Source organism: Lissotriton helveticus, chromosome 12 (assembly GCF_964261635.1).
Source record: "Lissotriton helveticus chromosome 12, aLisHel1.1, whole genome shotgun sequence".
Lineage (NCBI taxonomy): Eukaryota > Metazoa > Chordata > Amphibia > Caudata > Salamandridae > Lissotriton > Lissotriton helveticus.
The window spans coordinates 444,936,280-444,954,498 of record NC_136073.1 but is presented as its reverse complement, the minus strand read 5'-3'; the positions used below and the strand labels follow the sequence as shown (position 1 = coordinate 444,954,498).

The following is an 18,219-nucleotide window of genomic DNA, read 5'->3' as shown; positions in this document are numbered from 1 at the left end:
GCGCCGGGCCCTGATGGCTCCCCACCTGATTCATACTTGAGTAAAGTAGATCTTTGGGCCCCCATCCTCACCAGAGTGTTAAATACTGCCGTTCAGCTTGGTTTGCCCCGCTCTTGGTCTACAGCGGTCATTGTCCCCATCTTTAAGAAGGGTAACAGGGAGAACCCGAAATGTTACAGACCAATCTCTCTGATCGATGTTTCAGCTAAAATTTTGGGCCGGGTAATTTTGCAAAGGCTTATGGACTGGACTGAGGAACACCATCTAATTATGGATATTCAGTATGGTTTCAGAACAGGAAGGTCCACAAGCGATCAATGCCTTAATTTGTATTTGCTGGTCGCTAAATACACTAAAGCCAGCAATGAGGCTATGTATCTGGGCTTCATGGATTTGGCTGCAGCCTTCGATCATGTAAATAGAAACAAGTTATGGTGCCTGATGAGGGACATGGGAATTGACTCAGGCCTGATTAACATCTTGAGTGAGCTGCACCAGGACACAACAGCTAGGGTACGTTACAACACGGAAGGGGGGAACACGGACTCATTTCCCTGCACAAGTGGAGTGCTACAGGGTTGCATTTTAGCACCCTTTCTGTTTTCACTCTACATCAATAACCTAGAGCAGGCGCTGCTGGCTCTTAACTCGGACTGCCCAAAAGTAGGATCGCGTCATATTCCGGAGCTTGTGTACGCGGATGGCGCGGTCCTGCTTGCACGCACCCCGAGGGGCCTGCAATGCTTAATCGATCATTTTGTAAAGCTTATGGGGACCTTGGATCTGTCGGTAAATTTGAGTAAATCCTTTGTGATGCTAGCTGGTATTAAACCGTGCAAAAGGTTCTCATATAGGATAGGGAAACACATATTAGAAAAGGTGACATATTTTTCCTATTTAGGGTTATTGTTCGACGGGGCACTCAAATTCAGATGCTTAGTGGAGGACCGCTGCTCAAAACTAATCTCTACAAATGGTGCCATAGCAAACTACGGACGTTGGTTGGGTCGTTGGTCTCCTGAACAGGTTCTGAACCGTTATAGATCGATAGGTTGGGCAAGAGTAACGTATGAGTCGGAAGTGTGGGGCTATGTAAATGTGGAGCAATTGCAAGTTGAGGAAAATAAATATATGCGAAGGATCTTAAAAGTCCCTCAGTGTACCTCAGCTGCAATTGTGCATAGTGAACTGGGTAGTCCATTTATTGAGGACCATATCAAGTTAAGACCTATATTGGCATGGCTAAATACCTGGTCAAATCCTGAGGCAGTCTTAGGTAGACAAATCTTGGAAGACTGCTTGCACAGGGATAAAGGGTTACACAACCCCTGGCTAAATTATGTTAAGATCACCCTGGAGAGTATTGACCGGAAGGATCTGTTTATCAACCCTAAGCTCATTTTACCCTCGGATAAATTAAAAAAATTTAAATTGTTATCCGATCATTTTGTGAAACACAGATCAGCAGGGGGAACAACCAAACAATCTGTAGCTGCCCTTAGTCTTATAAAAAATGAGGACATGGAGCCATACCTGTACCTGGTATATAACACACACAATAGATTTCTAATGACTCGCCTTTGGTTCAACCTACTACCACACTTATTAGTGGATCCTGCAGGATTTACGTCAACAATAGCACAGAAGGGTGCTTGCGGCTGCGACAATAGCTCTCCGCAAGACACCCTCACTTTGTACTTCTGTGCCCCTTTTTTAAATATCCCCGGTGTAAATATTTGGTAAAAATAAAAAAATAAAAAATATTTTGGCACGCCAAAATGGCTTTACTCTATCTGCAAAGAGCTAATGACTCATGGACACTCCATTGTATTATGAATTTTTTAAGGCTTGCTGTGAGGTTAAGAAATACAAGAGGAGCTAGCTAAATTACGTGATTTTTAAGTATGTATTACTTTTATCCTTTTATCTGTTTGTACTGGTAATTCTAGATGATTTCTGTGGTATCGGTCTAGTCGTTGTGACTAGAGCCAGAACCGGAAGTCCGGAGGGAGGAACCAGAAGGCGGCCATTTTGTGTGGCGCCGGACGGCTCCGAGTGAGAGTCACGTAATCCCGGCGCTCCGGGGAATAAAGATCAGCTGAAGCACAATCCTGTGTCCTAGCATTATTGGGGTGCAATAACGTTCTTACAATGGCGACGAGGCGGGATCAGGACTGAAGCAGGCACACAAAAAAAACGAATTTAATAACAGGAAGTGCAAACCTGACCCAGACTAGGAGAAGGAACGAGGAAGGAACAAGGGCACACCCACAAGGACTAAAAGGGCGCCGAGCTGAAGGTGCACACCAGCCAGGTATTGCTCAATTCCCGGAGCGCGGCAGAGGACACGATACACGGTTGCCCCCCCCCCGCCACAGAGGTTACAGCGACGCTCCACAGTTCCGAAGCGCGGCGGCCCCACGCAGCAAGGCCACCCAGCGCGGCCCCACCCAGGAGGGACAACCGTCAACACATAGGCGGAAAGCAACAGACGGGGGGCATAGCGACGGGTCCATCGTCATTGGCAGTGGCAGAGGTGAGCACAGCCACAGGCACACGCACCCCTGAACCTAGGCACGCTGGCGGAGCAGCAGAAGCGAAGTGAGGGGCCAAGCAGAGCGGAAAGGGGCAGACCTCAGGTGAACATAGCCGCAGACGGTGCCACAGGAAGCGTGAGCAGCAGAGAGGAGAGCGAGGAAGACACCGACGCCAGACAAGCTCCAGGCAGCCCGCCCAACATCGCGGTCCCCGCCCAGGCAGGCCCGAGGGGCGAAGGCAAGATGGCGACTCCGTCCGCTTCTCTCGCCCACATGGTGCCTTTCCTTCCCAAAAGAGGCGAGCCCTCAATGCCGTGGGAGGATTGGAAGCGGTACTTCAAAAACTATTTGGAGGCCTTAGAAGAAGAAAGTAAAGTTGCTTACACTGAACAGAGAAGAAGGAAAATATTGTTACACAATCTAGGTCCGGAGGGCCTAAGGGTGTATGACACCATCGTCAAGGAACCGAGAGATGCCAATGACACTGAGGTGTTCAAACACGCCATAGAGGACCTAGATGCGCATTACAGACCAGTGGTATGTGTAGCTATCGACAGGTAAAAATTTTTCCAGAGGAAGCAGGAGAGCAGAGAGACGGTCGATGAGTATGTGGCAGCATTGCAGAAATTAGCACTGACGTGCAAGTTCGGCGTTCTCCACGACGATCTAGTAAGAGATCAAATTATAATGCACATGACGAGTACACATGTTCAGGAAAAACTCTGGGTCAACGGTGATGCCCCTCTGAAGGAGGTGTGGGCCCTGGTGAAGAAGGCAGAGATGTCCAAAAGATGCGCACAAGCAGCCAGGAAGGACAATGGAGGCGCACCGACGGTATGTCGAGTCATGCTACACAACAAAGGAGACAATCCTAGAAAACGGGATATCCCCAGGTCCCAAGAAACCAGGAGGAACCAACAGCAGGGTGGAGCAACCCCAAAGACAGGAAGAGGGGGGAGACCAAGTTGCTACAGATGTGGGAGTACATCGCACTTGGGCAACGACAAAGCATGTCCAGCATTTAGAGCTAAGTGCGCTTTCTGCGGAGTGTTTGGGCATTATGAGAAGGTGTGCCATCAGAAGCCCAAAGGGACCACCATCAAATACATAGACCAAGGACAGCGGGAAGAGGAAGAGACACGGGCAGAGGAAGTAGACATTGAGGAACTCCTCTACATCGATGCCCAGGTCCTGGAAGTCGGAGGCAAGGAATCAGACAAGCCTAAGCTCAACATGCACATAGGAGGAGTACCAATCGAAATGATTGTGGACTCAGGAGCCCCCATAACGATTGTCCCACGACATATATGGGAAGACAATTTGAGGTCGAAAGTGAAGGAGGAACTACGTCCCATGGATGTGAGACCTGTCACGTACACCAGACAGAGGATACCCATGTTGGGATATTGCCCTTTGCTTTTCAAATTCAAGGGACGCCAAGCCAACTGCAAACTCTATGTGGCTGAGAAGGGTCCCTCAGTACTCAGCTGGAAAGATCAGGGAGCATTAGGAATCATGCTGAATCCAGGAGGTATCGAGAAAGTGTTGCTAATGGAGATGAAAGAGGATCATGAGGAGGAAGCCTGGCGTAGAGAATACACTGAGGTGTTCTGCGGACAGATAGGTGAATTGGCCAAGTTCAAACACATTATAAGGCTGAAAGAAGGGGCGCAACCTGTCATTCACAAGGTCCGAAACATTCCTTTTTGCTGCAGGGAAGCGGTACAGGAAGAGCTCGACCGATTGGAGAAAAGCGGAGTGATCCAGGCCATAGAGAGCGCAGAATGGTTGTCGCCCTTGGTGGTCGCTCAAAAGCCTAACGGGAAAGTGAGGTTGTGTGTGGACCTCAGAGAACTAAATAAAAACATCCTCATCGACAAATTTCCACTCCCCCGCATAAGCGAGATGCTTGCCAAAATTAAGGGAGCCAAGTGGTTCTCAACGGTGGACCTGTTATCAGCCTACCATCAGGTTAAATTCCATCCCTCCAGCAGCCACCTAACCTCCTCCATTCGGGTGTTACAAGTTCGTCAGGATGCCCTTCAGCCTGGCCTCAGCGGCTGCTGTATTTCAGAACCTGATGCACAGACTCTTTTGCAAGGTGGAAGGAGTCCAGTTTTTTCAAGACGACATCCTCGTGATGGGGGAGTCCAAGCAAGAACACAACGAGAAACTACACGTGGTGTTACGCACGTTGCAAGAAAGTGGGCTCACCGCAGAATGGTCCAAGTGCAAATTCGGCGTGTCATCAGTTACCTACCTGGGCCATGAAGTTAGCGAAAAGGGAATAGAACCGAAGAGGACCAACATGGAGGCGATACAGAACGCCCCTTCCCCGGAGAAAAAGGAACATGTACGGTCATTCTTGGGCATGGCCGAATTTTATAGTAAGTTCATCCCCAATTTCGCCGCCAAGACGCACTGTCTACGCCAACTGCTGAAAGAGAAGAATGGATTCAAGTGGAGTAAGGACGAGCAGGAGGAGTTCGAGGCCTTGAAACAAGAGATGAGTTGAGCTATTCCACTCAAGGGTTTCGACACTGCGGCGGAATCCATACTCACCACTGATGCAAGCGACAAGGGCCTCGGGGCAGTATTAATGCAACGAGCCGACAGTGGTGAACTATCCACGGTCTGTTTTGCGTCCAGAGCCCTGGCCCCTACAGAAGAACGATTCAGTGTCATCGAGAAGGAGATGCTAGCGGTGGTATGGGCAATGGAACGCTTCAGACAATACCTGTGGGGGGCCAAGTTTTTAGTCCGCACCGACCATAAACCTCTGATTAAAGTCTTAACATCCAATGGCCATGCGCATGCAACACCAAGAATAGCCAAAATGACACTAAGGCTCTTGGACTTCGTGTACGAGGTGGAGTACATACCGGGCTCCCAGAACAAAGTGGCTGACTTCCTGAGCAGAGCGGCAGCCATGGAAGGGCCGCACGAGCAGGAGGCACCTGGATGGGAAGGCTACATGGTAGCGACAATACAGGACATGGAGAAGGTGATCAGTGCGCAAGAGTGGGCGGAGGCCTACAAACAGGATGAGGATTTGGAAGTGATCAAAGGATATGTCATGCACGGATGGCCAGAGAAGAGGCACCTTACAAAGGCATTGAAGAGATATTGGGAAGTGAGAGACGAACTGTCACTGGGGGAAGACCCCCTGTTTCTGCTCAGGGGCGACAAAATCATTCCTCCACAGGGACTCATTAAACACCGAATGGCACTGTTACATGAAGGACACCAGGGGATCACGAAGACCAAAGCCCTAGCCAGACAGGCGTACTGGTGGCCAGCTATCGACGCCCAAGTGGAGAGATATGTGAGGCAGTGTGACTCGTGTTCCAAAGTGGACAAATCCCAGACTATGCTAAGGCCACAGTTAGGGAAGTTTCCCGTGCCTGGAGGACCGTGGGAGATGGTGTCCATCGACATCATAGGACCCATCCTGAACAGTGAAGGAATACAGAAATATGCCGTAGTTTTGATTGACAGGTACTCCAAGTGGCCAGAGGTGGAAGTAACGGACACGGTGGACACTGAGGCGGTGACATCGTTCTTGAACACAGTTTTTACAAAGGAAGGCATCCCCAAGGTCATAACGTGTGACAATGGGCCACAGTTTGTCTCCACCAAATGGGAGGCCTACACATCCAGGAATGGGATAGAGGTCAAGCACACTCCCATATACCACCCCGCAGGAAATGGTCAAGTGGAACGTTTTAATCGTGTGATCATGGGGACAATCCAAGCGGCCATAAATGATGGGCAAGATTGGGAGAAGGAGTTGCCCAAGATGCTGTGGGCCTACCGCATCACACCAGGGAGCATAGGCTACAGCCCCTTTAAAATACTGAGAGGCAGAGAGCCGTTCACCAAGGACAACATCGCGTGGAGACAGATGGTTATACAGAGTAAATGGTCACCAGTAGTGGTAAGAAGGAATCTGGAAAGGGCGCAAGAGACATATACAGAACATTTCAACAAGAGGCGGAATGTACAAGTAGTGTCACTAGAGATGGGTAACTGGGTGAGAGTGAAGGTAGCGACCATGAGAAGAAAGGGCGAGAGCAAGTTCACACCGCCACTGCAAGTTTTAGAGCCATACACCAGATCAGCATTACTCAGTGATGGCAAGATATGGTCGCAGGATAGAATGGCGAAGTGCAGCAAAATCCTGCGATGGAGAAAGGAAGCTGACGAAAGCAAGGTAAGGAACGTCGAGACAGTGGAAGAGGAACATCGAGGAGAGAGACAAGAGCAGGTTGAAGATGGGACACGGCAGGTGGAGGAGCAAGAGAGAGAACGTGAAGGGAGCAACGGAGAGAGTGGCATAGGATGGGTCACAGGCAAGAAGGGATGCGAGGATGAGAGACTGGAAAGAAAGGGTAATGGAACTGAGACACGAGGAGAGAGCACCAGGCTTGGCGCACCGGAGGGGGAACAGGTCGATGGAAGGGTGAGAACGAGAGCAGGAAGAATCGTGAGAACTCCCAAGAGGTTCCAGGACTTCGATATGGACCATAAGTAAGAGTGTTTAATCTTGTTGTATTGTAAGTGCATAAAGGAGGGAGATATGTGGTATCGGTCTAGTCGTTGTGACTAGAGCCGGAACCGGAAGTCCGGAGGGAGGAACCGGAAGGCGGCCATTTTGTGTAGCGCCGGACGGCTCCGAGTGAGAGTCACATAATCCCGGCGCTCCGGGAATAAAGATCTGCTGAAGCACAATCCTGTGTCCTAGCATTATTGGGATGCAATAACGTTCTTACAATTTCCAGCTGTAATTTAATTCTGTTTTAACTTTGTAAATATATTGTACTTTTATGATTTTTTTTAATCATCGAATGAAGAATTACTGAACTGAACTGAACTGACTCGAAAGTGCCCGGTAGTAGTCAAGCACAGAGGGCCCCACACCATCAACGCGTTGAACAGCTGGTCCAGGAAAACGAATCGGACTCCAACTGCTGCCAGGAATCTCACAAGCAGAAAACAGCACAAAAGGCAGAAAATGAAATGCCGAGGGGTGTTGGTGAGTGAGAACCAGTCATTGCCAAAATGTTGTAAGTGAAGACTTCGGAAACAGAAGGTAGGTTTGTAGTTTTATTCCCAAAATACTCGCCCAAAACAGGCAGTGAAGGTCCGGCTCAGATCTCAGGATGAACTGACGCAGTCCACTGGAATCCTCGCCCGCCTCTCCATTTGCCAGCATGGGCCTATTTTGAACAACAACAATAATGTATTCAAAGAACAACTATGGTTGCGAGCAGAAGAGGTGCAGCTCGAGAGTGTGACATATCGCACGAGCTGCACCAAGATTACAAACCACGCATTGCAATACATTAAAGATTCTGTTTGCCAAATGCTTTCTGCAATTAGTTAATTTCTAAGGAAATGTGCTCTTTCTTGTAAAAAAAAAGGCTGAATGTAACTTAGATAAATGTAGGCACTCAATCACTCGTTCACTGCCCTCTTATTAACATAGCTACTAAAGAGCAACTATCACATCAGGAATGTTAGTTGTCTTTGAAGGCTATTAAGATTTGAGTAGAATAAACATATCTTAATGACCCGCATTTGTCGATGCCAAAGTATTATCCCATGCTTTTTCAATGCATTAGTTGTGGAAATGGGAAAATAGGTCATGCCGCAGTTCAAGCAAAAGGTCGCCAAATAATGTGCCTTAAAACTACACCTCTCAATACCATGGTAAGAGTGAGGAACAAAGCGAAAGACTCAATCAGGCATCTATTATATTTATAGGGCACTCAACGGAACACTTGGTGTGCTTTAAAATGCCTCAGAGATGGGATGCATTACAAATGATCGAGCAACTGTGAGCAGCGCAGTCCTCTTCCATGACTGGGTCTGATCAGATCGATTGACTACTGTCAAAATAGCTACTTTAACCACATCATGCATCAGTTGCAAATTTGCGGTGGTTATGCCTGTCTGACCACTTACGTATACAATGAGTTCCAATGGTAAGTGCAAAATGAGAGAATCTAAAAACAGAATGTACAAACTTCAGGCAGGGAAACAAGTGCTTTGTTAATCCTCAACTCTGTTATGTTTCAGACAATATCTTCCTGCACGCACTGGACAAGTATGGCAGATTTCAGAAGTAAATAAGAGCAATAATAGCACAAATACTTTGGGCCTCTCATGCAGGCCTTGTTTACTTGCTTGATCTTGCAGAGTTGCAATACTTGTTCTTAGAAGGGGCAGAGGCGAATTGAAAGATAAGAGATTCAATTTAGAGCCTTGTCTAGTTGGTAAGTCTATAACCCACAATGTGTTTATGCAAAAGTTGGGCTAAGGGAATGAGAATATTTCACATTTGTGGAAAATGCGTGTGTATAAATATGATTATTTATATAGCAGGCAAATAATTATGCCCACAGAGCCGCACAGACACACTTTTGTGCACGTTTACACCCAAATTGGCGCATACACTCAAACACACGTGTGCAAACACATAAATAAAAATATCTTTATCTAGTTTCAAAATAAGAAAAGAGCTTACAGTATATTGCATTCTACCACCTCGTGCTTTGAAGCAATAGACAAAAAGGTTTATAAAGCACATAGCAAAAAATGCGAATTGTCCCAACTGGGGAAGAGATAGTGCTGGGCACACTCGGTTTAGTTCATAAAATTAATATGCACCAGATTTAAAGTTATGAACAGCTTAACGGAGCAAAAGAAGAACCCATATTTCAGAGCTGATGTGATCAGATTGAGGTTAGAAGCTTTGGTTAGCATTTATTTGTATCACTAGCAAAAGATATGTAAGATGAACCAGACTTCTAAGGGCATTATTAATTCTTGAACAAGACCATTAGAACTGCCCCGGTTGGATGGTATCCCTCCCTATGTTCTGCCTTCACCCTCCTGGTTTGCTGAATTCATTTTTGTTGGCTTTAGGACTCAGTGCACTTTAACCCTGATAATCAGTGCTTAAGTGCTTGTTCTCTATCCCTAGGAAATGGTAAAATTGGCTTACACTTGATTGGTATATTTAATTTACTTATAAGTTCCTAAGTGAAGTGGTATACTCTGAACCCAGGGCCGGCAAATTAAATGCTACATGTGGTCCTGTAGCACTTGTTGTGCCACCCACTTAAGTGCTCTTTTAATCATGCTTCAGGTCTGCCATTGACACATGTCTGTAGGTTTAACCTGCAATTTCGACCTGGTAAATTAAACCTCTTGCCAAGTCATAAATGTGCTTTTTAATACATATATTTCATCCCTAAGGTAGGCCCTATTATCACCCTAGGACAGTGTCCAGTGTATTTAAAAAGATGTACATTGAAGTTTTAAATGTCCTGAACTTCCCTGCTACTTGTGGCCTGCCCCTGTTCGAGAAGAAAAATGGACCTGCTCCCTTCATCCCAGGCTATCTTGGTGACTCCACGTGCTAGTTGTCTGGCCTCCTTTTCTAAGCTACAAAGACACAGCATGCTCCAGAGGCCTTCCTGCAACTGCCCAGCGGGTCTGCTGCACTCGACCTTCCAGGACCAGCAGCTGGACCTTCCTGAGCCGTGCTGGCCTCTGCTGGAGTGTTTTCCTGATCCCAAAGAGATGCCTCCCAGGTCCTGGACCCTTGGTGCTGTAGCAGTTGAGTTCTTCCGATAAGAAAAGGAGAAATCCTGAGGTTTTGCGCTCTTCATGACCATGAACAGGCCAGTTCACGTCAAGATCTTGCTGCTCATTAGAAGTAATGGGGTGACCCTGTAACCTGTAACCCTCAGAACCTGGCGGGTAATTAGACAAACAATAATGGTTCTGTTGGGAGGAAAAAGTGTACTTAAACAAGGTATTTCAACCTGTAATTCGTGTGTCCCTGGCGGGGTACAGACGTAGTAGTATCAATCATTAGACACTGACCCCAAATGACTGAGAAAACAAATATTTACTGAAACACTTTCTCAATGCTTTTGACTTTCTCAAATATTGATTGTACTGTCCATAATATACAAAAACAAATACGGTGCTATACAGCGTAAAGTGTGAATGACTAATACAGATTTTACAAAAACACAAATACATGCAAATTACAAATATTTAGGGTTGTCAACTGCCAATACAATAGTCTTTGTAGGCAAAATGTATTCTTTTGTTCCTATCAGACTTTGTGCAGTTCGATCTATAGTATGATACGTCGACGTTTCGACCCTGTTGGTGATGACTACGTGCATCTAGGGCGGGTCTTCATCAGGACTGGGAAAGAAATGGACAGCCTTGATTTTATTTCATCTGTTGTTATCCGTCCGGTGCCAGTCAGCCGACTAGGCACACTGGATGTGGTTGGCCCACTGCGTCTGGGCTGTGTATGCTGGGTTCTTCAGCAACAAAGGGTAGCCGAAATACTATAATTGGACGCCTTGGCAGATGCTCAAGTGGTTGATAGGAGCGACCCTCTCCTAGGATTCTCCATCATGAATGATGCTCTTGCTGCCGGCACCAACCGCCAATGCAAAGCTCCAGTGACCCCAACTCTTCACACTACAGCAACTGCCAACACGAGATCTGCACTTCATGCTACAGCACTGACAACCCGCGGTGACCACCAGAGTGAAGCTACAGAAATACACCCAACAGGATCTTCAGCTACAGCGACAACCAGCTGCAACACCTCATTTGCTCTTTGCACTACAGTAATGGCCATCCACAACACTCTAACTGCTCCTTGTGGCCTCCTCCCTCGATATCCGGACTTTTTGCCCTTCACTTTGAAAAGGCAGCTTTCAATGGGATTTACATGGTCTCTGTATACTGTCCGTGCTCCATCACGGTCAGCCTGGGATTGTGACATTCACCTGGTATCCCACAACCAGATAACCCAGAGTTGTGCTTTGTGCTTTTAGGTGCTAGACTTACCTTACATATTTGAAATTAAACATCTCTGGTTCTACCCATTGGAGTTTTGTTGTTGTGGTATCTAACAGTTTATTATTGTTTACTCAGTTTTACTAAATTGGTGTGGGATTTTTCTTGTGTTATGTTTTCATTTTATTACTGTTGAAGTGCTGCAAAAGACTTCATGCATCGCTTCTAAGTTAAACCTGATTGCTTTTGTGCCAAGCTGCCAGAGGGATAAGCACAGGTTAATTATATTACTTTGTGTCATTCAAACTCACAAGATTTGTGGATTTGCTTGTGGTGGGCTCCTGCCCCCTCAACCAGCAAGCCAAGTTCTCACAAAGAATATCTCAGCTGAATACTTTGCATTGAAAATTCCAGTAGACTGCCCTCAACAGAGTAAATAATAACACAGTAGCTAGTAGCATCTCATTACAAAAACTCCCAGGGCTGTTACATCTTTGAGCCAGAATAAGACCTTGTTTCAGAAAGCCTTTCAAGGTACTAGTGGCAATTTTGGGTATGTTGTTTACTACAGTTTTGTGGGTATCATGGACTGAGGTGCTGATTCTTCTGCCACTAAATGTGGATATCCCCATTTTGAACATCACTGTGTTACAACTGTTTTCACCACATCATTTAGTGTAAAGTATGGGGAGGATTAAGGAGGGTGCAGTTTGACATGCATCTCTCTTGAAATTGGATCAGTGTGTAATCGGTGGAGCTACCTGCAATGATTGAAGGGAAGGCTGGAGGGAAATGCTTGAAGATGTAAGCAAATCAATTGCTTGCAGCAAGTCTACACAGTCCTTCAGAATAGACACGGCCTTGATGGATAGAGAAGTTTAATTCTCTTCAGTACACATTAGTTTCTTTGCCAGGCATTGAGTCAGCATTGACTGGTTAGAGCAATTGTTTGGTGACTTCCATAGACCATTGGTTTAATACATCGATATTTCTACACAATAAACTTTTAAAACTGTTCCTGAAGCCTTTTATTGAGAGTGCATAGTAACCACTATTTTCCTATACGTATGAGAGTCTTGAACAGATCTCTCTTCTCAAGTTTCTGGCCAGAGTCTCCATGACATGTTTCTCTGTTGAAAGCTGTTCAGCCATCAAAAAACAATCTAACCAGCTGTCCAATGCTCTCTTACATTAAAAAGAGTTGTTTTGTCAATGGGGCTCGATATGCGCAGCTGTAAAAGCGGAGTCTCTGAATACTCTGATTAATGGGAGTGAGGTCCCCTTTATGACTCTGAAGATATTTCTGGCTCCTTCCTACTTTAGTCCAAAGCAGACTGCGGTTTGCGCTCATTAAAGTGAACTTGTGGGAGGGAAATGGACAACGGTGGAACTTTGCAGCTCCATAGCACACACAGTCATTGTATCTACCCAGTCTTACCTCCATTTCACACTACCTGCTCACTCACAAGGCAATGATAAGTGTCACTGTCCTGCCGTGTGGTTACTGTTTCCCTTTACTCTCGCCCCTCCTGGTAAGTCCCAGTCTTGCTACAGCTCCATGTCCCTGTCTTTGGCATTTCTTTTACTCACTGACTTGTCTTCACTTCTCACAATCGCCATCTTCTCTCTTGTGTGCTCTCTAACAACATGCCACATCACTCTACTCCTTAAAGTGGAACCTGTGGTAGGAGTCAATGAAACCAGGCCATTATCAATGACTAAGGGGGTCATTATGATGGTGGAAGGACCGCAACCGCTGGGCCGGTGGTGGAGGTCCTTTAGCCATCACCAAGCATATTACCCACGCCAAATTAGGATGGCGGTGTGTACCGCAGCGGACGCAAAGTCAGCCACTTCACCGCCAAAGGAAATCGCACCGATTGCCTGGCGGACAGTGCAGGGCCACTAAAATGGTGGCGGTGCCTAGCAGGCACTGTCCGCCAAATTAGGATGTGGCTCTGGGAAGGCATTTCCATGGCAGTGATGCCGCGATGGAAAGGCTAGTGGGGATTGGGTTTGGGGGCCGTTGCGGGCCTCCCTTGTTTGGAGGGGGTGTCGCTGCACTGGGGGGTACCCATGTACCCCCATGCATTTACATGCACCAAGTGGCAGGCACCACGAGGTGCCTGGCGTGTAATGCAGAGAAATGCAGTGCAAGCACTTTTGACATTGCGTACACAGCCAGCAGCCCCGCCCGCAATGTTAAAAGCCCTGGATGCGTCCGCCATCCTAATCGCAGTGGTGGGACCACTGCATGTCTGGCGGGCGGTCCCAAACACCGCTTCAGCGGCGGGCAGACTAGGTCCGCCCGCCATCGTAATGAGCCCCTGAGTTATCAAAAATGTCATTTTCAACTAGATGTGGGCCAGAGTCAAATGATTTAGCCCCAGTAGTAGTTGGACAGTGAACAAGTATGAAAATTGAATTTTTAGTTGCTGTGGTTTCTCAACATTTTGAGAGCACCAATAACCATGGATACAATATTGCAAAGGGAGAAAAATTCAGTGCTAAATAGGTTGCTTTGTTTCTGTGCCAATCATTCTACTATTATGAGAATCACATTCAATTTGTTAGAGATGCAAAATAAAATAACCCACCTACCTTCCGTGGCAACATCTTCAATTTTTACGTTGTGCTTGTGAGCCATGTACCCCAAAATAGAAAAAATTGCAAATCCTGAGAAGAAACTGGTTACGCAATTGATTGTGCTCGTGAGCAGAGCATCCCTAAGGAGAGAGAAAGGGACTTTGAGTAAAATGGACATCTTTGGCTTATGATCTCACATCCTTGATGAGTTAATCCACCCAAATGAAATGCATGACATTAAAAAGGATTTGCTTTGAAATATATATGCAGTGTACCTTGGTAATGCTAGGCCTCCAACTTTTCAATAATAAAAAATTAACTCCTATAATTATGCTCTAAATATTTTTTCACTTCTTCTGCCTCTGCAAAAAGGTTGACTGTGAATACGGCATCCATCATTTTAACAATCTGTTACATATACACTTACCATACAAAAAAAGAATAGGTAGAAAAATAAACATACGTCTTTTCATACGTGGGCTGCCAAAAGTAACTTTCCCTCTTCAGCCTGTCCCAGTCAGTCCTCTAGCCGCGTGCGGGAAGTCCAGATCCTCAGTCTAACTCCTGGGCCATACTTCCAAAATGTCTTTAAACTAAAGTCGGTGGACCTGCAATGGCTGTAGTGGGCAAACTATTTTAATCTTCCCTTGGACTCAGGCCTTCGTTACCTTGCAGTTGGGACTGTGTGGAGTGTCTTGCAGGCTACTTGGACCATTATATCATGACGTACAAGTTACAAATGAAAAAGTCCAGTTCCTTGTGCCTGGGCCATAGTTGTCAAGGTTTCACCTATCAATATGCTCATGTAACCCAAAAACTACAACAGCAAACGTTAATTCCAGTAAAAGAATACTCACAGCTCTTTCTCTCCTAGATACCACCAATAAACTATTTTCTAGATACTCTGTAAAATGTTTACAATCTGGGGAGCTGAACAGATAGACAATCATCTTGATAGAGCAGATTAGATTTAGAAACAACTATTCTAACGTGGGCTGCATAGGACTTTAAGATTTAACCGAAAAATACCTCTGCATAAAAACAAGCACTAACCTCAGTCCTCCCATTCTATTTAATAAGGTAGACAAACCTAGGCTGTGGAGTAAACTCCTAAACTTGGGTATAACGACTGCCCTATTTAAGTTCATGTAGTATGTATTGTATTTATTTCACTAGATTGCTTTAAGGAATGTTACATGAATGTTCTAATGATGTTCTTAGAATGCCATGTTATCAGTGTCACTGTCATTACGAGCCTGTTCTCCATCATTGCTGGTCGTGGGTTATTTACTCCAGGAATAAAACCTGCATTTAATTTACTACACCTTGGATTTCATTCTTTATTTATTCCAACAAGCTTACTACATTTATTGGCGACGATCTATGAAGCTTGTCGATTTCAGACCCACCGACGTGAACAAATTGACTTTTTACTTTGAAAACACAGAGACGGAGCAGAGGAAATTACTGTGACTATTTAAAAGTCAAGTAATCACTTTTCTTTCAATGGACTTTCCGCTACAAAAACTGTGAGTTTATTCAATTTTCAATACCTTGATGCGCTCGACAACAGCCATTCACTTGGTTACCGTTTTTTCAAACGCGAGCTGAATTCTTCGCTTGCGACCCGAGCCAACTTGCCTTGCACTCGCACAGCACGTCAATTGAAGGTACGTCATTGCTGTCTTTGCGCTCCATGACAACGCGCATTTCTTATTGACTAACACGCGCTACGTTCAGTGTCATCACGCTGATCTTCTTTCCCTGACAACATTGACTTTAAAGGGAGGATAATTTATACTAAGATTTACGTTGCACTCAATGGTAGGGACATTTTGGGTTGGCAGGATCAAGCTAGGCTTGGTATTATTTTAAAGCCTGGCCATCCTGAACCGGTTGCCTTAGGAGATCTACCAATTCTTGCCATCCTTGAATATTGTAATGATCCTATTCTGTGTAATGTTTTAGAAAAGTATAAAGATGTTTTTGAAGACAGAATTGGTTTAGTAAAGAATTTTGAGCATACTATAAAATTGAAAGATAAGGTTTGCCCTGTTGTTCAGAAGGTGCGTCCTGTTCCTCTATCTGTTAAACAAGATTTGAAGAAACACATTGAATCTCTAATTGCTCAAGACATTATTTGTCAGGTTGATTCATCAGAATGGGTTTCTGCTGCCGTTGTAGCACGAAAACCTTCTGGCGATATTCGTTTGTGTGCAGACCTTCGTGTTCTTAATCGCAACATCGTAATTGATGTGCATCCCTTGCCAAAGATTCATGATATGCTGGCCAACATTGGTAGTAGCAAATATTTTTCTACTATTGATTTGCGTTCAGCTTATCATCAAATTCCATTATCTAAAGTGTCTCAACCTTTAACAACCTTTGTGACACCTTTTGGAGTCTATATGTATAAAAGGCTACCTTTCGGACTCGCTTCAGCAGCTAGTATCTTTCAAAGGTTAATGGATACTTTTTTCAATAATTGTCCGGGGATTCAGGCGTTCCAAGATGATATTTTGGTACATTCTGAATCTCTAGATCAACATTATATTTTAATGGAATATGTTTTGAAATCTTTACAAAATCATGGCATTACCGTCAACAAAAAGAAGTGCAAATTCTTAGCTGATGAAGTTGATTATTTAGGCCACAATCTTTCAAAAGAAGGAATTAAACCTAAATCTTCTCTGTTAGAAGCTATTAAGAATGCTCCTTGTCCGTTAGAAAAAGACTCCTTGAGGGCGTTTTTAGGATTAAGCGAGTATTATGCTCGTTTTGTCAAAGGCTACGCCCTGGTTGTCCAACCTCTTAGAGATCTTTTGAAGAAGCATGTCAAATATGTTTGGTCTACCGAGTCTCAAGCTGCTTTTGACTCCATCAAAAACATGATCCTCTCTGCTCCCGCCATCAAACCTTTTTCCTATGGAGTTCAAAGCATCATTACAGTGGATGCTAGTTCCAGGGGACTAGGTGCTGTTCTTAGTCAAATGATTAAAGGTGAAGAATGCACCATTGCATTTGCTTCACGATCATTAACTTCTGCAGAACTCAATTATAGTACTATCGAACGAGAGGCGTTAGCATGTTCATGGTCTGTGGAAAAATTCAGAATGTATATTTGGGGAACTAGGTTTCTGTTGTACACAGACCATAAGCCTTTAATTTATATGCTTGGCGAAAGTTCCTCTAATAGAGCTTCCTCTCGTTTAGTTAGATTACTGGCACGTCTCCAAGAATTCAATTTTGAAATTAAATATTTGCCAGGTGGTAAAAACATCCGTGCGGATTGTTTATCACGTATTCCTTTGCCCACACAAGGATCAGTAAATTCTGATCTGGAGTGTATTTTTGCAATTGATGATGCTCTTCAAAATAGTAAAATCTCTAAACAAGATTGGTTACAGAGCATGGAAAATGATTCTTGCCTACTAAATGTTAAGAGATTCTTGATTAAAGGTTGGCCTATGGATAGAAGCATGTCCATGGAGGAGAAACATTATGCACAAGTTGCATCAGAGTTGTCCGTTTCTGGTGACATCTTATTCAGACAAGACAAGTTTGTTCCACCTGCTGGGATTAGACAATCTATCATTTCTTTGGCACATGAGGGGCATCCCGGTATCACCGGCACTACCAATAAAATTAAAACCACTTATTGGTGGCCTGGAATTGACAATCAAGTTAAATTGTTTGGTCAACCAATGTCCACAGTGTTTATGCTCAGACAAGCATTGGAAATTGTCCAATTCACCACTTATACCAGTAGAATGGCCTGAAGCTCCTTGGCAGAAAATTGCTCTGGATTTTTCTGGCCCATTTTCTGTTTTTAATTCTGACTATAAATTCTTAATTGTTGCCATCGATTATTTTTCAAAATGGATTTATTTTTCTTTTGTTAAGAATCCGGATTCTGTTTCTGTGATTTCATTTTTGAAGCGTTTATTTGTCATTGATGGTACTCCTCATGAAATAGTTTCCGACAACGGTTCACATTTTGTTTCACAGGAGGTGAATGTGTTTTTAAACAATTTGGATGTCAAGCATACTTTTGTTCCTCTTTACAGTCCTTCATCAAATGGTCTTGTGGAAAGAGCAAACCGTTTGTTGAAAGAAGCTGTTCAAACAGCTTATGCTAATAAGCTGGATATTTCGGACTTTCTTTGCGAGAAAATCTGAAACTATAATTGTACCCCTCACAGTACCACAGGAGTTTCTCCTTTCGTTTTGCTTCGTGGTAGGATTCCGACGTCTAAGT

At 44.8% G+C, this 18,219-nt stretch overlaps 1 protein-coding gene across 1 annotated transcript in view; it reads right to left on the bottom strand.

Annotated features, from left to right (window-relative positions):
* SLC6A2 (solute carrier family 6 member 2) overlaps window positions 1–18,219 on the bottom strand; it is a 1,355,875-nt gene that overhangs the window by 405,860 nt on the left and 931,796 nt on the right. Inside the window, exon 8 of the mRNA XM_078668346.1 lies at window positions 13,977–14,101. Within this exon, the coding sequence (XP_078524472.1) occupies window positions 13,977–14,101 (125 nt within the window). The remainder of the gene's footprint in view (window positions 1–13,976; window positions 14,102–18,219) is intronic.